The sequence below is a fragment of the Phocoena phocoena genome, chromosome 5, assembly GCF_963924675.1.
Source record: "Phocoena phocoena chromosome 5, mPhoPho1.1, whole genome shotgun sequence".
Lineage (NCBI taxonomy): Eukaryota > Metazoa > Chordata > Mammalia > Artiodactyla > Phocoenidae > Phocoena > Phocoena phocoena.
This window is the reverse complement of record NC_089223.1, coordinates 73,003,291-73,029,618: the sequence shown is the minus strand read 5'-3', so window position 1 is coordinate 73,029,618 and position 26,328 is coordinate 73,003,291. Positions and strand designations below refer to the sequence as shown.

General features: G+C 36.5%; 1 protein-coding gene across 1 annotated transcript; it reads left to right on the top strand.

Moving 5' to 3' along the window:
- The first annotated feature begins 319 nt into the window (after window positions 1-319).
- Window positions 320-19,606, top strand: TMEM33 (transmembrane protein 33). The gene is made up of 7 exons (XM_065877787.1): window positions 320-364; window positions 3,455-3,549; window positions 4,074-4,261; window positions 7,544-7,611; window positions 8,562-8,695; window positions 13,671-13,754; window positions 17,900-19,606. The coding sequence occupies exons 1-7, from the start codon at window positions 320-322 to the stop codon at window positions 18,027-18,029; spliced, it is 744 nt and encodes a 247-aa protein (XP_065733859.1). The 3' UTR covers window positions 18,030-19,606.
- Window positions 19,607-26,328: the final 6,722 nt, after the last annotated feature.

The window sequence follows — 26,328 nt, the reverse complement described above, 5'->3', positions numbered from 1 at the left end:
TCCGGGTTCGGCAATAACCTGGAGCCGGAGGCCTTACCTCGGCACTGTAGGGCCTTGTTCCGAAGCTCCGCCTTCTCTCCGCTCTTTCTAGAAACCCAGTTTTGCTCTTGGTGGTGCCGGACAGGTATTTCCTGGCCGCTGCGGGTACCCGTGGGACAGTCCGCTGCACTGAAGCGGCGAGTCCTTTGCTCTGAGGAGGCTCGGAAGCTCACGCCGGGAGCAGGAAAGCCAGTTCCCGGAGTCGCGGACCCGGCGCTGACCTTCCTTCGCTCTTTTCCCTTTCCGATTGCAGCGTCCCAGACGCGTGTGTGAGACCCCCATGGCGGATACGGCCCCGAACGGCCCCCGAGGGGCGGGCGCAGTGGTAAGTGACCGGGCAGGGCCGTGTGGCTTGACTTGCAAGTTAGGAAGGAGCAGGAGGTGTTGGAAGTCGGGTCTGAGGCGTTGCAGAGGCTCCTTGCTTTCAGGACTGGGATTACTGGTGCGGGTGGGGGTGGGGAGAGGGCCGATCGTGAGCGAAGACGTTAGAGGGAGCTACAGGTTTCTGTTTCTGAAGCGACACCAGGCCGGCCTGGAGCAGGTGGCGCTCACCTGCATGCCCACCTGTATGGCGCGGAGATTGGGCCTTCTTGCTTCTTCCCACCCTTCGGTCCCTGTCCTGTCTCCTAAGGTTGAAGATGCCACCTGAGGTCGAGGCGTGACACACGCCTTGTTCCGCACACGCGTGTTGGCCCAGAACCGTTGTGCCCGTTTTTAAGCAGAAAGAGGGGAGCGGTCGTTCTCTTTTCCTTTCGTCGTTTTACGAAGAGAAATGTTACTATGCTTTTGTAACTTTTTTATTTTTAAGATGCAGGTCTGCTGCTTGTACCAGAAGCATAATTGTCCTCTAATTTTAAACACTAAGTATGTGAACTGAGCCGAGTGACTTTTTTCTTTTCAGACATTTGCAACGTCTCTTTATATGCACACTTTTTCTTTTTTTCTTCCCTTAATTTTGCTGAACCATTTGAGAGTTGCTTACATCATGATCATTAACCCATAAGTACTTCAGTATTCTTCTACGTGACCACAGTGCAGTTATCACAGCAATTTTTGCAGTTAAATTTGGGAAATTTAACGTTGATACGTGTTATCAACCTAATACACAATTTATATTCAGATATCCTCAGTTGTCCTTTAAAGCTTCTTCCTCCTTATCCAGACTCAATCAGGAAGTGTGCATTGCGTTTCCTGGCCTTTGGTCCCTTTTAGTCTGGAACAGTTTCCTTGTCCTCCTCTCATTTTTGTCTTTCGAGAGTTGAGACCTGTTGTTTTGCAAAACGCTTCTCAAATTGGAGTTGTCTGATTCCCACCCACCCCCCCTACAGATGACTAGATTCAGGTTAAACATTTTGGTAGGAATATTAAATAAGTGATATTCCGTTCTTCTCAGGGCATTATATATATCAGGAAACACTTTATGTTGATTTATCTCATCATTGGAGATAAGTTTGATCGTTTGGTTAAGGTGGTGTCCACCAGAGTTTCTGTTGTAAAGATAACTTGTTTCCCTTTATAAATAAAAAGTGTTCTGTGTCATGATACTTTAAGATTGTGTGAATAATTTTTCACCTCAATAGTTTTTTCACCCAAAGATGCATTATATTTTTTGCCTGAATTATTTGTAACATGGTCAGTCAGTTCACTCTTAAAATGTAAACCAGTACGCTTTTTTAAACCTTTTTTAAATTGTGTAGTAAAATGCACATGCATAAAAGTGTACAAGATGAAATGCACAGTTTAGTGGTTTATCACCAAATGAACACCGTAAACAAATAGGTTTTAAAGAAAATGTTCTAAAATTAAATTTCAAACTATCATGTAGAATCTGAGTATTTGTAGAGAAACTGAGCACTGTAAGCTGGATTCATCCTTCCACTTGACTACTGGAGATCACTTAAATTTAGAAGAGTAACAGTAGTAGGATTGGGTAGAATAAAGTGGAGGCACATATCTGAAATTACCTGCATACTGTTAGAAAGCGTGCAATAAAATTAAATAAAAAGCATCCTTGAATTTTAAAAGATACTTGCATTTTTCCCCACAACTTTTTTTATATCTTCTTTCAAATGATAAATAAGTTAGATTGCTTTGAGCAGTGTTTAAGACTCCAGGTTAAGACCAATTAGTGAGATTTGAAATCCTTTTCATGGAAACACTGTTTATAAAACATTAAATAGAATACAAAATACCAAAATTTATCACACATAGTAAAGATAAATATTGTTTTTGTGAGATTTTTGTTTATTTTATATACTCACATATGTCTGTATTGGGTCTTGATGTAAAAATTGTTTGTGTAGGTTCTATCAAAAAATGTAAAAGCCACTTTAGAATTTGAATACACAATACAGTTTGAATGAGAAAACTGATTTTAAGTTATTGCATTCGTAATGATGGACACATCTGTTGGCAAAATGAAGCAAAAGAAAAGATAGAATGAGGAAAAAATGGGGAAGAAAGTGATATATGGAAGTTTAATCCAGGGCCGCAGAAACCAGGCTAAGACTTGTCAGGGAGCTTCAAGAGGATGAAGAAAGTCATAAAATTGGAGGTGAGAATAATGGCACAATGTCACGTGCCATTAACACCTGACAGCCATATTTTGAGCCCCTACAGTATGCCAGGCTTTTGTGTGTACGTTGGCAAATCATCCAGAGGCTAAGTGACTATTACCATGGTTTTACATTTCTCCTTTGTAAGGTTGATACAGTCCAAATTGGCTTTGTGTGATGCCTTTTTACTCAGACCTGAGACTTGCCTGTTTGAATTTGAGATTTTTTTCTAAGAATAGGCATTATGGTTCTCTTGAGAGCAATTAATTCTTATTTAATGTTCTTTTAAAGTAGGTGAAGCCAGTATTAAAAGTGTTGAAGGAATACAGACAATTGTAGTTAAATTTTTCTTGCCTAATTAGTCTTTTTTTTTTTTAATGTCAACTGGTATTTTTCTATTTAAGTACTTCCTATGCTTTCCATATCAAAACTATAAGGAGGGGACTTCCCTGGTGGCGCAGTGGTTCAGAATCTGCCTGCCAGCACAGGGGACACAGGTTCGAGCTCTGGCGCTGGAAGATCCCACATGCCGCGGAGCAACTAAGCCTGTGCACCACAACTACTGAGCCCACGTGCCACAACTACTGAAGCCTGTGCACCTAGAGCCCATGCTTCACAGCAACGAAGCCACCACAAACAAACAAACTTATTAACAAAAAAAAACTATAGGGAGTTTGGCTTTGTTACTGAGCATATACATGAAACAGTTGCCCTAAGAGTTTACACTTAATGATCTTAAAAAAACAATTGCTACAGGGGCATTGAGACATTTTGAATAGGAATAAAACTACATAATATTCATCCTTAAAAACATAATTTGCAAGCTTAATTTACTACAATATTTTTCTTTTTACATTCAGCAATTCTTGATGGCCAATAAACTGGACACGGCAATGTGGCTTTCTCGCTTGTTCACAGTTTACTGCTCTGCTTTGTTTGTTCTGCCTCTTCTTGGGTATGTATTATACATGTTTCTGCCTTTGGTATTCACTTGTTCACTTTTTCTGGAATACCTTTTAGGTGTCATACTTGTTAAACTGCAAGGGGTTCAGGGACAAATAAAACACAGGTCTCATCCTTAAGGCACTAATATTCTAGTAATACCAACTGGAGGTATATTTTATATCATGTGCTTTGTGAAAAGTAACATCACATTGAAAATTGAGAGAAAATGGATGTGGGGATGAGATAAGTTTATGGGTTTTTTTTGCATTTTTGATTGTTAAAAGGAAGAATGACTGCTTTATAAAATTCAGTTGGGTATTGTACATCAACTATGCTTCAATAGAAATAAATAAAAATTCAGTTGGGTATATATAAAGTGATGCTTCTAAAAAGGTATAGTAGGGTCAAGCAATTTTTTTTCTATTGACAAGTAATAGATTTAGGTATTGTGCAATTATGATGCAATTCACAAAGGAGGAAGAGACACAGTAGTTGTTTACATCTCATGATAACCTCTCCCCTGGTAATTTGCAGGTTGCATGAAGCAGCAAGCTTTTACCAACGTGCTTTGCTGGCAAATGCTCTGACTAGTGCTCTGAGGCTGCACCAAAGATTACCACACTTCCAGTTAAGCAGAGCATTCCTGGCCCAGGCTTTGTTAGAGGACAGCTGCCACTACCTGTTGTATTCACTCATCTTTGTCAATTCCTACCCTGTTACAAGTATCCTTTTGTACCTTTTTGACAGTGAAATTGCCTACTGAGTGTATAGGAGATCTCTTCTTATTTTTTGCTACAGGAAGGATTCAGCAATGAGGGTGTTCCATGAAGCCTGGGTTGGTTGGTTTGTTGGCGCTTCATTTGAATGAAGATACATTAAGTGTAAGAATTTCTGACTCTGAAATGTGAAGTCCAAATTTTGAAGAGCTGATTGGGAATTTTAAACTTTGTATCTTTGATCTTGCCTCTTGTAAGCTTCTTTATTAGCAATGGGTATTTTAAAATTCAGATTCAAAGCACAAACCTATGGAGGACTTATTTTAATATATGTTTCTTTCATTTAATTCACACATTCTTTGGGAAAATGCCCAGATGCCTTGCCTTAAGAAAAGAGAAGTCATCAGCTCTTTCTTTCAACTCCCAGTGAGCTAGAAACAAATGGAAATTAATCAAGAAATAACTTACTTAAGCTGAGAATGGGATAATTAATAAAATAAATAGAAATTAATATTTGCTATGGATAGAGTAGAATATAAGGACACATGGATACTCTCTAGAGCCAATGAGAATTAAATAACTCATTTGGAATTTGTATGTTTATACATTTCAAAAATATGTTGTGGGATAAAAGTAGGTATTCTTAAAAAGGAGGGGAAGGGATTCTGCAGTTTGGTATGTTTGGGAAGCAATAGGTTAAACATTGTTAAATAGATTTCTTTACTGTAGGACCTTTGATATGGTAGTGTGCATTGTGAGACCTAAGAGTTATCAGTGTTCCCTAAACTTAATCATTTTAATAGGTTGTCCCCACCCCCACCCCTGCCCCCCTATGAATCATCCCTCAGGGGAGTATTCTGTACTTTCAAAAGTACTGTTCTTAAGTGTTCTTGAATAATTATGATACAACTGTACATAATGGAAAGCACAATAAAATATATCTCTAACACTAAATACTGCCTATTTAGATAATATTTTCTATGTTCATGAAGTATCAAATTTTAAATAGATTGTTTATAAGTTTTAAGGAAAAGAGAATAGGAGGAAAGTGACATTTTTTTGAGCACCTATTTTGCCAGTATATACAGACTTGACATACTTAATCCTTGCAACACTCTGAAAAAAATTATGGTGAGCATTATATTATTGATAAGGCTACTGAGGCTCAAAGAGTTTAAAGTAACTTGCCTGGCATCACATTGGCAAGTGAGTAGTAATGTAGGTAAAACTCACTAGGTAATTGTTGTACTACAACTGTAAATGATAAGCACATTTGTTCGGCATATCATCGGGTTGACCTGCTTTTGTCAGCCACATTCATTGAGGTCCTTTATAATCACCAATATTAAAATTCTTGCTTTTCTTAGATATAATGGGAAATTATATAGAGGTTCATATTTCTGCCCTTACTAGCTTAAAATTTCTTTGTAAAGAAAAACAAATGATAGAAGCTGTGTTTTCTAGATAATTAATGTAGAGCAAATTGAATACATCAATACTGACCTCTGGGACAGTTTTATTGAGTGAATCCTGAGACGGTGCCAAATGACTCATGACAGTGAAGACAACCTCTCTGCCTTTTCTATCCAATTAGTTATTTGCTAGGCCATCTCTAGGGAATGTTGGAGATTAAGGATTTAATGTTCTTTAAATTCTTACAGGGAGGGGAGCGGGGAGTATGCAGTGGGAATAACATAAACTATTAATTGGCAAGAAATACTAATCTGATTGCGAAAGTAGTTGGGTATTATGTTAATAAAGGTGATCCCAAAGTCATGTTCTGATCTTTGCTCTTAGAAAGGTGTTGTATTGTCCTTTTTCTATTGTACACTCTTCACCCCTTGTGTTTTCTAAATAGTTTAAATGTAACAATGAATGCTAAGGTTATGAATCTCTTATCAAGGATTTGTGAACTATAGAATGTTAGAGATGTAAGACTCATTAGAAATCCCTAGGTTTGATCGCTGCAAATTCATATGACAGAAGATGGAACTTGGCCTAGGGAAATGAAGTTAGTGTCAGAGCCAAGAGTGAACCCCAGATATCTTGACTCTGAATTAAGGATTCTGTTAGAAGTGTAAAACTGTGTGTGTGTGTGTGTGTGTGTGTGTGTGTGTGTGTGTATGATCTCTACTCAGGAGATTGGCATTTTACTTAAATTTTATGAATGGCACAGAAGAATTAGTGAGGATATTAATTGGAGAACATTTATATTAGAGAGTTAGGATTCTTATAATACTTGGCTATAGGTCATTGTTTACTAGCCACCTGGAACTTAGGAACCTTTGGGTCTTAAATGATGAGTTATGGTTAGAATGAATTCGATACTCAGGTTATGCTGTAGTGGTCATTTCCCTCACACCAAGCTTTCAGTTGGTGTAGAAAAATATAATGGTTTATTTCTTAGAAATTGCTACTATTTTTAGGACAAGTATTTTTGCCCTTCATAATTACCTATCTATATCATTTCATGGAAATAACTTGGACAAGTGGGGGACAAGTGGGGTTTTTTTGTTATCAACCTAGCAGAAATTGGTGTAAAGTCTTTTGAGCAATTTCCATTTTTCAGAAAGCTGAATGAAAATTGTATATTTTATCTATGACATAAAGCCAAACAGTGAAACTCAAATATAAGGATTCTTTGCTCACATCTGTAATTAAACTGATGAGACTCTCAATTGACTATATACAAAACCAAATATACACTGTCTTTTTTATTTGTACAAATTGAGAACACATTAACTGTAAAAGCTTGATTGGAACAGTATCTCAAAATAATGGGGTCCTTGTAGGAAAGAAAGAATTAAACATCTTTAGTTGAGGAAAATTTGAGAACTACTATTTAAACCACTACTCTATACTCTTTCCTAAGCAACTGAGTTGATGAAAGCAGTACAAAAGACTATTTTGGTATTTGAAGGCTAAGTTATTGTCCAGGATGACCATTGTAGGGTTAAAAGCTGTATCACTTAACGCTTTGAGATGGCCTAGATTTCAACTTAATTTAGCCAATGTTCGCAATATTTTATCCAATAGGAATAGGTGAAAAAGCTTTTTTCACTATTTTCTTCATAAAAAGAACTATGAGGTTTAAAAAATGCAAGTTGACTTTCTTCTTTACAGATTAAAAAAACCTTCATTTTATAAAGTGTATCAGTAGACCAAAAGCCATCACTGAACTCATTTTAGCAGATGCCATTTTAGATCTGTATATTTGAACATAATACATAGCCTGTTTTGCAAAGTGCTTGATGAATTTTTAATGTTTTCCTTAATTATTTTCTTCAGTGAGTATTTTCCCAGTCTTGCTATTTTCTTTACTTCATGCTGCCACATACACAAAAAAGGTCCTTGATGTAAGTAAAATTGTGCTGGCTTTGTTTTTTGTTTTTGACTCCTGGATTTACAGATAGTTAACACAAATTTGAGTTTTAAGACATTTGGGCATTTGTCACAAAAAGGTCCTGTATTCCGTACAAACTTGCTCTAAATTCGTGATTTGAAAGTTTTGGTATTTTTTACTGTTTAAGTTTCGATAAAATAGTACATTTTGTAGATAAGGGGTTGTATTCAAGTTTACCCCCCAGTTCCTGGAGTAATTTCTGAAGTTTGAAATAGATCTTTTTATTTAAAAAAAAATCATATATTTTTGATTTGGTAAGTTGTCAGAGAACTCTTGTTCTGTCAGTAATTTTAACATACCATGTGTGTAGAGTGTACCAAATTTCTTTTACACTGATGTTCAGAACTGCTACTTTCCTAAAATTTTTTCTTCTTACTGGGTTGGATCATTAAGCCTAATAACTGCAGTGTGCCAGGCAGATTGACTGCATGTGCACTGAAATTTGAATTAAAATATCCAGAATTGTGCCTTGTGTTGGCCTTCTTATTTATCCCTATAGTTCTTGGGTCACAGCAGTAATTGGACTCTGTAATTTCTACCTTTAATCAACTAAGGAGTCACAGATACTTTAACTGTATTTCTGGGTGGCCAGGTTTTGTTATGGTTGGAGAGAAATAACCACCACTTTTCTTGAAATAAGGAAGATAAAGTGTCTATGAATGAAAAGGACTTTTATTGAAGTTGTTTCTCTATTTAACTCTACAAATATAGAAAATACAATAAAGCAGGAAAATATGTTAACTGTTGTCCCTAAATAATTTGTACATTTTTATATCATCATTTTCAAATAATTGTCTTTTGGTTGTATTGTGTATTGGATATGCAATTTATCTAAAGAAAGAAAATAATTGAGTGATCGAAAATGCTTTTGTTATTTCTAATGTTTGTTTTCTTATGTTTTAGGCAAAGGGTTCAAATAGTTTACCTCTGCTGAGATCTCTCTTGGATAAATTAAGCGCTAATCAACAGAATATTCTGAAATTCATTGCTTGTAATGAAATATTCTTGATGCCTGCTACAGTTTTTATGCTTTTTAGGTAAGAATACAAATATATTTATTTTAGGAGGCTGGTGTCTAAGTGAACATAATAAATGTATCAACTCAAATTTTATCCTGCTTACATCTGTTGAAGTACATACTGAGATTCAGAGCTTAGATGGATCATAGCAATAATCTTTTCACATGATAATAGAGAACCTGAGAGTATAGTGAACTCCTGTAGTTTACTATGATAAACCTAGGCATTTGTCTTCTTTATTATTCCTTGTGATTTATCATTTAACATTCTGAAAATTAATTTCAGAATAACTACTTTTGAAAGAATCTTAGGAAGGCTAGTTTAGTCCATTCTAACATTATTGAGATGATTTTTCCCATACTAGAGAAAAATCTGAAAAATTAAGGTCGGGTATTATTAGTTGCTTACTGCCACCTCCATATTTTGTATGTTAATTATAGAAGGAATGCATGAATAAAGAAAGCCTTCCTTTTTTTTTTTTTTTTCTTTTTTTTTGCGGTACGCGGGCCTCTAACTGTTGGGGCCTCTCCGGTTGCGGAGCACAGACTCTGGACGAGCAGGCTCAGGGGCCACTCGGCAGGCACAGGGCCCAGCCGCTCCGCAGCATGTGGGATCTTCCCGGACCGGGGCACAAACCTGTGTCCCCTGCATCAGCAGGCGGACTCTCAACCACTGCGCCACCAGGGAAGCCCAAGAAAACCTTCCTTTTAAAAATAGAACATTAGGATAGTATTGACCTCTCTATCTATATTCTTGCATTTAAGTTTTAAAACCAGATTTCTGCCCAGATTATTGCCTTTTCAGTTTCTTAAATAATAGGACATTACAAATAAAAGCTAAAATACCATTTGACTGTGAATCCTAGTTGGATTCTGTCCTCTCCTTCCCAGAGCTAAGGAGTTTGATATGGGTACATGTATGTAGTTCTTTTAAAGTACTTACACAGATGGATAGAAAATATATATTATTATTTTATGGGTGCGGGGCTTTGTTTAGTTTTTTGGGTTTTTTAAATAAATTTATTTTATTTTTGGCTGCATTGGGTCTTAATTGCTGCGCGTAGGCTTCCTCTAGTTGAGGCGAGCAGGGGCTACTCTTCGTTGCGGTGTGCTGGCTTCTCATTGCAGTGGCTTCTTTTGTTGCGGAGCACGGGCTCTAGGTGTGCAGGCTTCAGCAGTTGCAGCACGCGGGCTCAGTAGTTGTGGCACACAGGCTTAGTTGCTCCGTGGCACGTGGGATCTTCCCGAACCAGGGCTCAAACCCATGTCCCCTGCATTGGCAGGTGGATTCTTAAGCACTGTGTCACCTGGGAAGTCCCTTTGTTTAGTTTTTATTTTACATCAAAGGCATCAGTTGTCTGCATCTTGCTTTTTTCGTTCATACAGTATGTTTTCATAACCTATTTATATGACATTCATATTTCTGGTTTGTTTCACTTAATGGCTGTATAGTGTTCCATCATATTATTATGCTATATTTTATTACCCATTCCCCTGTTGATGGCCATTTGTTTCCAGATTTTTACTTTTCCAAATGTTGATGCAGTAAACATTTTTTTTACCTGTCTGCTTATACTTTTATGTGAGTCTGTACTTTTGCTGAGTCTAAGCTAGGTGCATTTTATATTTAATAGACCATACCAAATTGTCCTCTAATAGATCTGTATTATCTGTTTTCCATAATCTCATTAATTTGTAACAAACTTGTTTTTGTCTATGAAATATTTCATTTTAATGTTCATTGCCTTGGTTAACTAGTAAGGTTTTTATATACCTGACAGTTACTCCTTTCTTTAGCAGTCTTCCTTTAAGCTGGTGATAGAGTTTTCTAGATTTCTTCATAAATGCATCTGTACCATTCTTATAAATAATATCTTCCTCTGAAAACTCCAGGATCACCATATGTTGCTTAAGTTGTGGGGTTCAAAACTATAGGGTCCTGGAATGATACAACGGGAAGACTTCTTTTTTCTTTTTTTTGGGAAGACTTCTTATTGGGTGTTTGGGAGCTGGATTCTGGTTGATTTGACCACTAACTTAGCCTTCTGGGCCTTGATTTTCTACACTTAAAAAATTAGTAGTAGTTAAATAAGTAATTGCCAAAACTCCTTCTAGTTGTAACGTACCATGAATGTTGGGTATAGAATTTGATGCAACTGTATTTGTCGATTATTCCACTCTGAAATTTTCACCCTAGAAGTTAGTTCATCTCTTTTTTGTGATCCTGATCATACACTTAAACATTTTAATTGGTAAAAGGAACCTTTTGCCCTCTTACTTTCTTGCTCATTTTTCTTTTTCTTGGGTCATCTGGTCTTGAGTCACATGAGGTTCTGTGATTTGTTTCATGTACCTGGGTGAAAGTTAAAATGTAGCTACCAAAACTAACTCTTTATGTGGAGGTAATTGGTGACTATATCTGAAACCTCCACATTCTGGTTAATAAACAAAATAATTTGTTCTCCTTTTAGGTAAGCTTAAGAGAATTATAATGAAATGCTGAGATGCCAGGCACACTTAAACAAAAACCTCATTTTTGAGACTTCCCTGGTGGTGCAGTGGTTAAGACTGCCTGCCAATGCAGGGGACACAGGTTCGATCCCTGGTGTGGGAAGATCCCACGGGCCGCGGAGCAGCTAAGCCCGTGCGCCACAGCTACTGAGCCTGCACTCTAGAGCCCGTGAGCCACAACTTAAAAGCCCACGCACCGCAACGAAGAGTAGCCCCACTCGCCGCAACTAGAGAAAGCCCGTGCGCAGCAGTGAAGACCCAACATAGCCCCCCCACCGCAAAATAAAAGTCTGTTTTGGAACTGTATTGAATTTTTTGTTGGAGCACCAAGTTTTGACTATACTGGTATATTAAGTCAATTGTGCTACTTAATCTTTTATTTAAACACTTATGTACAAGTTGATTTTAATTTTTAAGATTGTAAAGGAAATGAGAATTTACCAAAAATATTTAAATAGGGGAATCACTTTGTTATTCTAAAAAATTAAAATTAAGTAATAAAGTTTTATTCAATCCCTAATAAGAAAAGCTGTTCATGTTTCAAGTGTGTCACTTGACCACAATGCAAACTGTAAAATTAAAAACAATTTTAAGTCATTGTTCCTTAAATGCTACCTTTCGTGGTAGAAACACAGTCTGATGTTAGAAGGCTTTATTAAGTTAAACTTGTAGCAGTAATGCATAAAGCTCTGTATTTAAAAGTGAACATTCTATGAGTTTTCTTATACATGTAGTGTATGAGTTTATCTTACATGTACATGCACACATGTGCAAAGACAAGTAAAAGGATGATCGTTGTAGTTTTATTCATTAGTAGAGAGCTTGTTACATAACAGTACATGCATAAGATGGAATATTTGAAGCTGTGAAAAGAATGAGGTGGGCTTCCCTGGTGGCGCAGTGGTTGAGAGTCCGCCTGCCGATGCAGGGGACGCGGGTTCGTGCCCCGGTCTGGGAAGATCCCACGTGCCGCGGAGCGGCTGGGCCCGTGAGCCATGGCCGCTGGGCCTGCGCGTCCGGAGCCTGTCCTCCGCAGCGGGGGGGGCCACAACAGTGAGAGGCCCGCGTAACGCATAAAAAAAAAAAAAAAAAAAAGAATGAGGTAATTTATGTGTTGTGATAGGGGATGATCTCCAAGATATAATAAGTTTAAAAGTGGTTGAGAACTGTGTAGGGTATTCCCCATTTATATTTTGGAGTGTGTGTGTTTAAAGACATGTATATTTCTTTCTGCCTCAGTTTCTTCATCTTTAAAATCAGAATGATAATACCACTTCCCTCCTAGAGTTAAATGGATTCAGTGCATTACAAAATGAGCACTGTGTGTTAGTCATTATATATACTTGTTTATGTAAATTTCTGGAAGGATGTATTAGAGACTGCTATGACTTTGAGGAAGGAACTAACTTGGCTGATGGAAAATTTGTTTTTCATTGAATATTCTTTTCTACTTACGTTTTCTGTAATAGTGAGTTTCTCAATTTAAAGAGTTAAAGTTTTAAATGATTTATTGGGGAAGGTGGATATTACATTTAGTTATAAGTTTGTAATCATGTAAATTTTTATTATGACAGTAATATCACACAGTTTAGGGGGAAAAAAGGCTAAAAAAGGGAATTCCCTGGCGGTCCAGTGGTTGGGACTCCACGCTTCCACTGCAGGGGCCCAGGTTTGATCCCTGGTTGGGGAACTAAGATCCCGCAAGCCTCATGGTGCGGCCAAAAATAAAAAGGGGTGGGGGGTGAGGGGTGGGACTAAAAAAAATTAATCTAACAAACAAACCGTATTTAGCATCTTAATGCATTTATTCCCCCCAAAAGTTTTAAAATATAGTTGTAGTAATAGGTATAGCTTTACATTCAGCTTTCGTCAGAGTTACTGTGTAGTTTTCATAGTCAAGATTTTAAGTAGTTGCATACCAAGTCCATCAAACATATGATTTACTTAGCCCTGCTACCTAACTATCCATGTTAGTTTGTTGCTGCATTTTATCTGTAGTTATTTTAGTGAATATCTTAAGATAGTTTTTCCTAGGAAAGTATTCCAGACTTAGAATTTCATAAACATATATATGACTGTTGAGGTATTGTCATTGTTTTTTAAACGAAGAAAAATAATGTAGGCTATGTAAATTTACTAGTGACCCTGTGTGGTTTTATTAGTTTTCTTATTTGCTTATATAAAATAAATTACTTTTTATTTTAAATATCTTATAAAGTTTTAAAACTTTATTATCAGTTATTAGTGGTAATTGTTGAAGCATTTATTTAATATTTGCTGGTTTATTTAAAAGCTTTTAAAAATTTAGAAAATAATACCTACATAAATACATGAATAACTTGGATTTAGATATGATAGATAATACTGTGACCATTTGATGAATGAAGACACACACATTCTCCAATTAAATTGCCTTTAAATTTTGAGAGTATACATATGAATTGATGATGTATATTTATTGCCCTTGTATTTGTTTATTTCAGTGGTCAAGGAAGTTTGCTCCAGCCTTTTATATACTATAGATTCCTTACTCTTCGATACTCCTCTCGAAGAAATCCATATTGTCGGTAAGCTGGTGACTAGTTTAAACCTGTTTTATTTATTAAGAGTATTGTGAAATACAGTATTTGTAACTTTTAAGACTTTTGTGTTAGAATTTAGAAGCAAGCAATGTTTTTGTGAATTTAAGTTTTGGCCTTAGAACTACCGAGGATTGATGAGGAGGTGGTTGTACTTCTTTTCAGACACTAAGACTAGACTTTTATTGACCACTTCTAAAGCACTGCTAAAGCTTAAGGAGTTTTAAAATGTGTAGGACATAAGTCCCACTCTCAAGGCACTTTCCTAGTTGAAGAAACAAAAAACACATGTCAAATAATAAGAAAGGAAGCAGTAGTTTAGGATATGGTATTCACGTTGTCAATCTATGATGAATTGTCATGTTTATTCTACTATATCAGTACTATAATCCACAACAGGGGAGAGATCATTGAGCCAGAAGAGAGAAGAGCCCAGGAAAGTTTCACAAAATAGAGATTTTAATTTGTTCTGGAAGGATTAAAGCCTTTGAATAGACAGAATAAGGAAAAGCATTTTAGGTAGGAAAACAGAACAAGTTCAGAGGCAAGAAGATAAAAGCAGAGTTTAAGGGGCATTGAGTAGACCTATTTGACTATAAGGGAAATTCTGAATGGTGAGTGCATGGAGCAAAGATTTACAAGGTATATTGGAGCCATATCATAAAACTTCTTGAGTTTCAGGGTAAGAAGTTTGGAACTTACTTTTTGGATGTATAGGAATGATGGTTTTGACAGGATCATAATAGTTTTCTGATAGCCTGTGCAGAATTGTTTGGAGTGGTAAAATGAAGCAGAGAAATATTTTAGTAAATTATCATAATATTGAGGAACGGAGGCTTAAATTAATGTACAATAAATTATGCCTTCTGATCTCAAAAATTAGAAGAAAACAAAAATGAATAGCTGTTCTTTTTTTTAATTTTTATTTATTTATTTATTTTGGCGGGCTTTTCATCATGGTGGCTTCTCTTGCGGAGCACAGGCTCTAGGCATGCAAGCTCAATAGTTGTGGCTCACAGGCTCTAGAGCTCATGCTCAGTAGTTGTGGCACACGGGCTTAGTTGCTCTGCGGCATGTGGGATCTTCCCGGACCAGGGTTCAAATCCATGTCCCCTGCATTGGCAGGCGGATTTTTTAACCACTGTGCTACCAGGGAAGTCCCTGAATAGCTGTTTTTAATAGCTTCTTAAATATGTTACTCAGATATTAATGTTAACATAGTTTTTGTTTTCACGTTTAAAATAAATTCATCATGTAGTAGAATTCAGCCAGAAATCCAGTGAGTGTGTTAGCATGATCTCTATTATATTTTCACAAGCAAAGTAAAAACTGAATTTGAATGCTGGTCCATCATTTGCCAGGTCCATCATTATGACTTCAGGCGAGTTACTTAAATTTTAATTTCTTCACTGACAGAAAAACCTCCTTCTGGAGGTGAAATGAAGTAGTGTTTTTTAAAGTGCTTAGATTCTATTAGGTTCTTAATAGTTCATTTTCCTTTTTTTATGCTTCTGATTCTCCTTTGAAGGGGTTTTTATGCTTTCACAGACAATGTCTTTTTCACAGTACTTCCTAAAATAGAGCTTATTTTCTTTAGACATAGGTTCTTAATGAGTTCATAGTCAAAAATAAACCTTTAATTTTACTTGATTCCATGAGTTTTTCCCTTTTTCTTTCTGGTTCTTGTATTCATTTTAGACATCATATTCTGGTTCCCTACCCTGGCATCCAGTTTTCATCAGTAGATTTGTTTTTCTCTGCTTCTTTATATCCTCTTCTTCTCTACTCCTGTTTTCTCCACATATCCTTAAATCATATCATTACCTATAAAAATGTAGAAGTATTCAGTGGAATAGAAAAGAAAGGATAGCAGTGCTGTAAGATAACACAAATATGTGCTAATAAACATCTCGCATTAGTACACATTTTAATCAAAACAGTGGAAAGGTAATGAAAAATATTTGGGCTTATAAATATTGATAAGCAGGCTGTAAAGCTACATTTTCTACACTATACTTTTTTTTTCTTAAGGTTTATGAGACAGTATATATAGCCAGTTTGTACCATGTTCACTTAGCACGATATTTATTCTCAAGTTAATCGTATGAGTCCTTTGTTCATGTCTAGTGTAGATTGTGCAGAGCTGTGCTAATAGAGCAGCCACTAGCCACATTTGACCATTTAAATTTAAATTAATTAAAATTCATAAAATTTAAAACTCAGTTCCTGAGTCAACACTAACCATATTGTTCAGTGCTCAGAAGCCATGCATGGCTGATGGCCGCTGCATTGGACAAACAGACATTTTCATCACCACTGAAAGTGCTGCTGTTTATGCCAGGGATAGAACCATGAATACGAGAACAAGGCATGCCTTATCGGTAACCTGAAGGGGTTTAACTAGAGTGTTTTCAGGATGCCCTCTAACTTGATTCATTAGCCTCATTTATTCTGAAGACAGTGATTGTGTGTTGATGATAACAAGTTTAATGTGGGATTGAAATACCTGCTTCCTAGGGACTTAGAGCTGAGTGAATTAGATAGCTACATAAGTCAGTATGATGATGAAGGTGCTGTGAAGGCACACAGTGCAGAGGGAGACAGATGAGAATTCACGGAGGACGTGGTAATAGAAGGCCAAGCCTTTTGAAGTCTGAGTTCTGGCATGTGGGTGCCTGAATGTGCTTGGCATGCCAGTAGTTGTCACTTGAGTTGAGGAGGTATATAGGGAAGTAGTGAAGATCTGTGCCCGGAAAGGGAGACAGGAACTAGATCATGTGGAAGGGTTTGGACTTTATTCTAAGGTGGGAAGAGCATTTGAAGTTTGTAATGTGGAGGGGTTGAGAACACGATAAGGTCTGATTTAGAAATACTATTCCAGAAGATGGATTTCAGGCTCACCAAAAGGACCAAAAGACCAATTTGGAAACTGTTAGAGAAATCCAGAGCCTGAACTAATTCAGCGGTAAAAAAGGGATAAATTCGAAAGCTATTTAGGAGAGTTGGAACTTGGGGCTTAGGGAAGAAGAATATAAAGAAGACTTCCAGGTTTCTGGCCTGGGAACCTTGGAGAGTCATGAGTAATGTGGCTGTCACAAAGGTAGGAGATACAAGAAGGTCAGGTTTTTAGATAAATGTGCATCTTTCCAAATTTCCTTCCTGTTTTTGTGTGAGAGTGTATTACATCCTTTTAAAAAACAGATTATTGCCTTCTCCTAACCATAAAAATAACACAGAGCATACAAAAAGGTAGAAGTTGTGTCTTTATGTAGGATGAGTCAGCACATAAAAATATGAACAGCCAAAATTGTCCTTGATGATTCTTTAAAGCACTTATAAATTACAGTACAGTATACATGATTTTGTGTCTACTAACCTGTACAATATGTGTGATGTGTGTGTGATTACAGTATGTAATAAAGAGTACTTCGTAGGCAAGTGGCACAGTTAAGGCAAAGCCGTGATCCACAGCCAGCCTAGGCTGAAAACAGGCAGCGTAACATGGGCATCATGGCAGAGAGTGGTAGGAGATGAAGCAGGAAAATTCAACTGAGACAAGATTGCAGAAGGCACGGGATGTTGAGGAGGTGGGATTTAGTCTGAAGGCAAACAAGAGCTTATTTGATCAATGGAATGATCCAGTTGGGAGGTAACATTTATTGAGCATCTTCCGTGTTGTCTCATTTAAACTTCACTGTGACTCCAATAAGTACATAGCCCCATTTTTCAGATAAGGAAAGCTCTAAGAGGCAGTATGTTCTTTTAAGGAAATAGTAGGTGGGATTGCTCATATTATTTTCACTTTCTTGGTCTCTTTTTTAGAACTAGTTGAATTTGCCTAAGTCAAATATGAAAACTATGTGACTCAACTGTAAAGAAGATACAGATCATCCCTAATCTCAGCCCTCAGAGAGAGCCACTTATTAAATGCTTTTGTTAAATGATTTTTTTCCCCAAAAAAGGAAACAGGTGTTGATTTGGGGGACTTTATTTTGTATGTTCCCTACAGTGCATCCTGGTTACTTTTACTTCAAATTCTTTAATGGCTGTGGGAAAGTCCTTCATTAGCATTTGCTCTTGCATTACGTTGCTTTTTCATTGGGTTCCTGAAAGAAAACTGTTTTATGTTGCAGGACCTTGTTTAATGAACTGAGGATTGTTGTTGAACATCTAATAATGAAACCTGCTTGCCCACTGTTTGTGAGAAGACTTTGTCTCCAGAGCATTGCCTTTATAAGCAGACTGGCACCAACAGTTGCATAGTTTAACATCCAGCTAAGTTATATATAATATAAATAAGCATTGTTAGCTGCTGGTACTTCTGCTATGGATGGTTAATTCCAGGTGTAAAACTGACCTCAATGCAATTTACATAATTAATGCATCTCGAAAGTAAAATGATCATTTTCCTGGCATGTTAAATCAAGCCTTTTAAACACTTTCTGAGAAACTTTATTGTAATGTATTGTTAATAGTTAGGGAAGTTTGAATCTTGTGATAAATGTATCAAAAATTCTTTAGATGCTGCTGTGCCTTTATCATGAAGTACATTTATTTCTCTGGTAAAAATAGCTCTAAAATTTGTTTTCATCTAATTGGTAACCTGAACTTATATCTGGCATGAGTTCATTATAGTAACATTAACATGTAAATTCAGTATATTTTGAGACAGTATTCTTTTGCCATTCAGTAATTTTGGTTGATGATTTTAACAAAAACACTTCCCACTGTATTTAATTTCAAATTGCTTTTAAATTGATTTTGTGCTGCTTTGTTAGGACAGATTTATTTTAGATGTACCATTATAATAGGAATGCTATATGTATCTTATACTATGACCTTCCAAAATTTTATTTTCATAATTACTTCTGTGGCTTTGAATATTTTTTTTTAAAAAGGCCCAACTGAAAGCTTGTTAACCAATTGGGTAAATATTTGTGGTCACCTAAGCGTTTTACATCAGAGAGCAATACAGTAGTCGGACAGTTTTCCTTTCACAGACCCATTGAGTAACATTTCTCAAATAGGAAATCCTTCTTTTAGAAATGTGGATACATAGGTTTTAGTATTACTGTAGTTTATACAATTACTTAGATCAGATTCTTGACTGCGAGTTTTCTCGGTTTCTTAGGCTTGATTTTCATAGACAGTTGCAGCAATTCAGATGCCTTTTGAAAGGAATGTAACTGAAGATTGAGCGCATGACTAAACTTTGTATCTGTTCTGAAATAATAATGAAGATTATACATACTTACCCATCAAATCTGACTTGAAAGGTTTATAGGAAAGGTTATTGCCTGGGAATGGAGCCAGGGGAGGAGTTGTGGGGGAAATAGTACACGTTTCGGTGGTGTAACGCACAGCTGTATTTGGGGGGGTTGGATGTATTATGCAACTGTGATTTGAGTTGTATAATATGTTAAATGTGTTCGTTGAGCTTCCATTAACTCCTTTTTAAAATTCATTCTGATCTTTATTGTTGCATGATTGGAAATGTTTAAAACCTTGCAAAATGTAAATACAGAGTAATGTAACGGTTTTTTGTGACCAGTTTTCTTCTATGTGCATGTAACTTGGATTTCTCCAGTATACTCAGTGACTTATCAGTAACATCAGTTTTCTTTTTCAACTTTTTGATCTATAGAAATGTGATACCTACTTGATAGCTCAACTGTCACCAACTATTTTTGTAATTTTGTAATATTTATCTACTAAGTTAGAGAAGCCTCGTAATATACAGTTGATTGTAGGGGTGGGGCAGTCTCACTATCACTATGTATCACTATCTGATGGTTTTAAAAACTAAACTTTCTAGAGCAATAAAGTAATTATAAGGTTAAGTAAACAATATATTATTGATTTCTAGTGACGTTTTTAAAAATTTGAATTGTATCAAGAAATTTTGGCAGCTGAAGGCATACTTTTAAGTTACTAGGCGTTTTTGTTTGCTTTTACAATTTTTTTTAATCATGAGATAATTTTAGATTTGTAGAAGAGTTGTAAAAAATAGTAAAGAGAGTTCCTATATACCCTTTACTCAGCTTCTCCTTGTGTTAACAGCTTCCATAACTATACAACATTTATTAAAACTAAGAAATTAACCCTGGAGCAATGCTATTAACTATTAAGGTACAGAACTTATTCACATTTCACCAGTTTTTCCATTTATTAATTTTCTTTTTGTGTGCTCTGTTTCTACCATGATGTTTCTTTGAATGATCTATAAGTATGCCTCTGTTTTTAGTTTTTCCTCTTTATGTTGAAAATTACTATTGGTCAAAAGGATTTTCCTAAAGGAAATAATTCATGTTTAACAAAAAGAATATAACATTAATACTATTACAATTTAAAACCCTCTGTGCTTCAAAAGTCAATGCTTTTATCACATAATGGAGTTATATTTCTGATATGCTCATGTTCTTTAAAGGAAGGCTTGATTTATAAACAAAATACTCCTAAACTCATGAAAAAATAAATCTTACAATTTGAGCATTACTAGATGCTTAGTTAGCATGAACATGTAGTTAGGAATTTTGCAGTATGAATACATACAACTAGCTAATTTGACATCTGAAATTATAGGGTAACTTGCATATCTATCAAATTAAAATTAAGGAAATAGGGGCTTCCCTGGTGGCGCAGTGGTTGAGAGTCCACCTGCCGATGAAGGGGACACGGGTTCGTGCCCTGGTCCAGGAAGATCCCACATGCTGTGGAGCGGCTGGGCCCGAAAGCCATGGCCGCTGAGCCTGAGCGTCCGGAGCCTGTGCTCTGCAATGGGAGAGGCCACAACAGTGAGAGGCCCACGTACCGCAAAAAAAAAAAAAAAAAAAGATTAAGGAAATAGAGTATATAGAATGAATGTACTAGGAGAAGTTATAGCTGCATAGCTGAATTTATTTTTACTTACAGGTTTAAAAAAAAGTTGATTTAACATCCAGAATATCTAATTCTTTAGGAAGTGGTATAATGCTGCTGTTCTTCTAGTACTTTTAGTCCTTTAGTACTTCTAGTCCTTCTTGGACAGGTGGAACAAAATCTACTTTATTTCTAACAAAGATTCTGTATTCCATTTGTATACTTGATTCCTCATGAATTTTAACTATTTAACATCAGTCTAAAGAGAAATTTCATAAATAACAATTAGTATTTAAATTATCTTGGCGTAAAATTCACGAAGGTAGATGCTCCTAGAAGAAGTAAGCAAGAAAAAAAACTAACCTTTTTTTTTTCCCCGGTACGCCAGCCCCTCACTGCTGCGGCCTCTCCCGTTGCGGAGCAGAGGCTCCGGATGCGCAGGCTCAGTGGCCATGGCTCACGGGCCCAGCCACTCCGTGGCATGTGGGATCTTCCCGGACTGGGGCACGAACCCGTGTCCCCTGCATCAGCAGGCGGACTCAACCACTGCGTCACCAGGGAAGCCCAAAAGCTAACCTTTTTTAAAAAAAAAATGAATTTAGTTATTTAGGAACCTCCCTTACGGGGAAAATCAAGGCATGCTTAACATTAAACCAGAAGTTGTGAAGGATTTATGGTCTGTTGTATAACTAAGAATTGTAAAGCTATCAGAATACTTCTTTTCCTCCTAAAAATCAGGATCAAAAATCAGTTTAGGTTTGTGAGTTTAGGACATGAATATTATTCATCTGAAAAAGGAAAATAATTGTGTATATAATGCTGCGAGCAGAACTGAGAGTTTTTGTTCTTTTTAAGTTTGAGATAAGAATAAAATTAATTTTGAGGGATTGTGGTAAAGATCCTTATCTAATGCTAAGGAATCTGTTTTAATTAATATAGTTCTGAAGCTCCCGTCCACCCATCTACCCAAATCCCCTTTTGATCTGCTACCCTCAATGCTGTCACCCATATTGAGACTGATTTTTATTCTGTAATGAAAACCTCAAGGGAGAAAGTAACCACAGTTATGTTTATGAGCAGTAGGTGGCACTCTTTCCTCAAGTAGTCCCCAGCTGTTTTACGGGCCATGTTGGAAGGTTAAATGCCACTAAATCCTGAGTCAGCATAAAACTAAGGACCTGAACTCCAGGTCCATAATTTAATATGTAATTATTCAATATTCAGTAAATATTTAGTAAGCATTTATGAGTACCTTTTAAAAATATTGAAATGTTCAAAAGCTGGAAGAAGTACCCTGTTAATATCTGCTTCCTAGGTAAATAGTAGAATAGGCCACAATTATTGGTGTTATTCAGATCATGGTCTCTGCGTTTTTGTTTTTGTTTTCATAAGTGCCTAAATTACCTAAACACATCAATTATAAAATTGCTCTTTCTCCTTCATTTCAGGTATGTAGAAAAATGGTACTTAAAATTTGTTCATGGTCATTTTGTAGGTGTACAAGGTGTAACTAGTTCCATCTCTTAAAATTTAGACTTTTCACAATAATACAAAAGCATATTGAAATTTTTGGATATTAGGAATGGTACCTAGATTTGTAAATTCAGTTTGAGTTGCAGAGACAACTATTGATAGTTTCACTTATCATCTCGTTGGAATTTCTCTAGAGTTAAGAGAATTCTACATAGGTTATATGATAGTGTAGCTCAACAGATAATATACCAAAGGCATATACGTTTTATAAATCCAGGAGTTATTTCCAGAGATTGTTGTAATGAGCAGGCCTGTTACAATATTCTGGGTGGAAAGTTGTGACTGGATCTGATACTAAGGATAAGTAAGGAGCTGCTAAAAGTTTGGGAGGTTTCCTGGTAGTAATTACTCTATGACATGTTTATCTTCAGAGGTGGTATGTGGGAGGGTTCTTAGAAAGGAACATATCCCTGTGTGAGGGATTAACTATAGAGTAGTCTCTCTCCTGTTGTGCAGTGCAAATAGGAAAACTGACCTGCACTGAATTTGAGTTGATGTGACAAGAGATAAAGTACAGTATTTTTTTAGTCTAAAACAGATTCTTTTTCTTAGAAAATGATAGAGAAAAGTTATTATTGGGTATCTTTGCTGGAATCTAAAAATTAGCTCACATTCCAGAGGAAGGAAAGGCCCAAGAATCATTTCATTGTTTCCATCATAGTTTTCCCGAGCTACTTTTTTGATATGCTCAGTACTTTTAAACTAACCATTTTTTTTTCTTGGTTCATGACAGTTTAGTTCCAACCTAGACTATTTTCTTTTGTAACTTTAAAATAAGACAAATGCTTTTGATATGAATTTTTGCTTGCGTATGTATCTGTAAGTTGAGACCAAATGGGCAAAGTCTTGGGCAGATAACATTTGTGATATGTATATATTGAAACAAATGTAAAAGGGTCACAAGGATTAGAAAGAGAGTCATAAAAAACTGCTTGATATATAAATGCATTACTTCTGGTGCTCTATATAATGGGATATATTGAACTAAAAAATCTGTATACACAGTATGTCAGCATTTCTTAGTAACTCCTTTTGAATCCATTTTTAATATCTAATACAGGTTGGGGAGTTACATACTGTTCAGGCCAATACTATCCAGACTGTATAAATTTATAAAATAAATTGAAAAATTCATCATTCCCCTGTATTCAAGATCAAAGCACATAAATGCTAATGTAGGGCTCAGAGGGGACATAATATTGCTCCTGAATATTTGAGAAAATGTGAACTCCTTTCAAGAAAATCTAATAAACATAATAATCCTAGCCTGCTGACACTAAGGAAAAAGGACCTCATTCACTCTTTCTTTTATGCAGTGATTTACTGGTCCCTACTGATTCTCAAATTGAATCACCATACTAAATTATCTGTGCTGGTACCTGTGAAAGTAAGCCCTGGGATCCATATTTGTTTTGTGTTCTGCTTAAATCAGCAAGAATGATAAATTTGATGGTGTGAAATTGGAAGTGTCAAGGGCTTTCTTTGGCGATTGAGCAAAATAATGTCTCCACTTGTAATTTATTGTGACCCTTTTTCACTGTATTTGCTTTGTATATCTAATATTTATTTCAATACAAATTAAATTGTTGTTCCCTCATCTGTATTGTTATATCTGAGATTTTATTGATGTAAAAATCAAATTGCATAATAAAAAAAATTTTCTCTGGATTTAAGCTGATTTGATAATGTTATGTTGCAAAAAAACATTTAGAATTTAGCTTTCCATTGCTCTTCCTTGCCTTATTGTTAGAACAAGGTGAATTTGAACTTTTTTTTTGTCTTCAGCTCATCGCAAACAATAGAACTGGTGTGATTTTGTGATCTAGTATGAAACTGGAAAAGAAAATGTGGGCTAAGGTGAAACTGGAAAGAAAAGAAAAATTGTAGTGCATCTCTCAGCTGTTCACTTGCTTGCTCTCCTGTACTTCTTTGTCCAGTGAAATTTACAGCCTAGTGGATGAGTTATTTGTAACCCTAAAATGATTCACAATACACAGTATATTCAGAGTCATAAATCAACACAGGATAACATAGAGGAATATATTTCCCTCCCAGATGTTTAGAGTTGGCAGATATTTTGTGTGGCAATTTTAATAACTGGTACTAAGCAAAACACTGAAGAAGCGAGTTAAATCCTTGTCCACTTAGCGATTGTAGTCTAAGAGGCATTATGGAAATCAGTTGTGTAAAGGCAATTTTGAGAGGTGAATAAATATTGAATTCGTAAATGAGTTGTCCGTGTAAGGGGGAAAATGTTTGATAGCTCAATAAATTGAGTGGTAGGAGAATTGATTTCCTAAAGATTCAGTGGTATAGGCTCTTAGGAACATATATATTGTTAATTCATAATGCTCTTTCCCTGAGCATATGGGGATATTTGAAGCTGTTTAGGAAATAATTCTGAGCTTTGGGGAGGGAAAGGTCATGTCATTCCCTAAGCCTGGTTGAATGGAGTGACTCCTCAAGGAAGTGGTCAGCCATTGCTTATCGGGGAAGGAGAGTTTCAAAAGCAGAAACAAAGGAGGAGCAGTCAAGAAACAATAGTGCAGCTGTGGGGCAGGGTCCTGGTTCCTCCTTAAGGAATATAACAATATCTTTGAGTTCTGTGGGAACTATGGCCCCCACTTGGGTGGAGAATGGTAACTTAAGGCCGAGCACAAGATTCCTTGAACACGGCTCTGTTACCTCACCATAGACCAATCAGAAGAAAGTGCACACGGGAAGTCAGATCCCTCTTCCCCAAATGATTCTCCCTTTAAAAACTTTCATAGTCAAGCAGAATCTTCAAAGTTGATTTTTGGATACCAGTCCGTCTTCTCCCTAGACTGCTTCCTGAATAAAGCAACTTTTCCTTTCCAACCAACACTCTCATCTCTTGAGTATTGGCATTCCAGCGGCGAGCAGCAGAACCTGAGTTCGGTAACAACACCACCTTCCTCCTGGGAGAAGAAGCTGGAGATTGAGTTAATAATTGATCATGCCTATGTAATGAAGCCTCCATGAAAATCCCTGAACTGTGGGCTTTGGAGAGCTGCCAGACTGGTGAACAGACTCATGTGCTGGGAGGGTGGTGCAACCCAAATCCATGGGGACAGAACCTCCTACACTTGGAACCCTTCTGGACTTTCATGATGTCTCTTCATCTAGCTGTTCATCCATATCCTTTATTATATGATAAACGTAAACACATTTCCCTGAGTGCTGTGAGCTGTTCTAGCAAAGTTATCAAACCTGAGGTGGTGATTATAGGAATGCTGATTTATAGCCAACCAGTCAGAAGAGTAGGTAGGTGACAACCTGGGACTTGCAGTTGGTGTCTGAAGTGGGGGCAGCACCATGAGCCTGAGCCCGTAACTTGTGGGATCAGATGGATAGTGTCAGACTGAACTGAACTGTAGGACACCCAGTTGGTGTCTGCAGAATATCGCAGCATTGCTTGCTGTAGGAAAACCCACACATCTGGCATCTTAAGTATTATGAGTGTGAGTAAAGGAAGAAGTAGTGTTTGTTTTCCTTTCAGTGGACACAGTTAAGTAATGGCATAGGTAAATAACATATCCAGAGTACAATACGAAAGAATGAGGAGGCTCTGTGATGTACTGATGTGGAAAAATCTTTAAGATATAAGATTAAGAGAGAAGCAGATGAATAGTTGCATGTCTGTGTATAGATTTGTTGCCTACCCTGGGGACTAAAGTGAGGGTAATTTCATTACTATTTTATAAATCATGAATTTTCCATCATGCATTATACTACTGATGTATACATTATAGGCAAATAAAATTTAATAAAAATAATATAAACATTAAAAAAAAAGTTGTCAGCCAAGATCCCCGAGAGTTATCAGTCTAAACAGGCGATTTGTCAACAAAGGTTTGTTTTTTTTTTAAACTTCTTATGGTGAGTTTTGAACATACATAAAAATAGAATAGTATGATGAACCTCCATATTATTATCACCCAGCCCTCATTAAATCCTCCACCATGGCTACCCCAGTCTACTTTCACCTCTATTTACTTTTTCTTCTAGTTTAAATAATTCACATTATTCTATACCACTAAGTAAAAATTACATTGTGTTTCTAAAAGATAAGGATCCTGGGACTTCCCTGGTGGCACAGTGGTTGGGAATCCGCCTGCCAATGCAGGGGACACGGGTTCGAGCCCTGGTC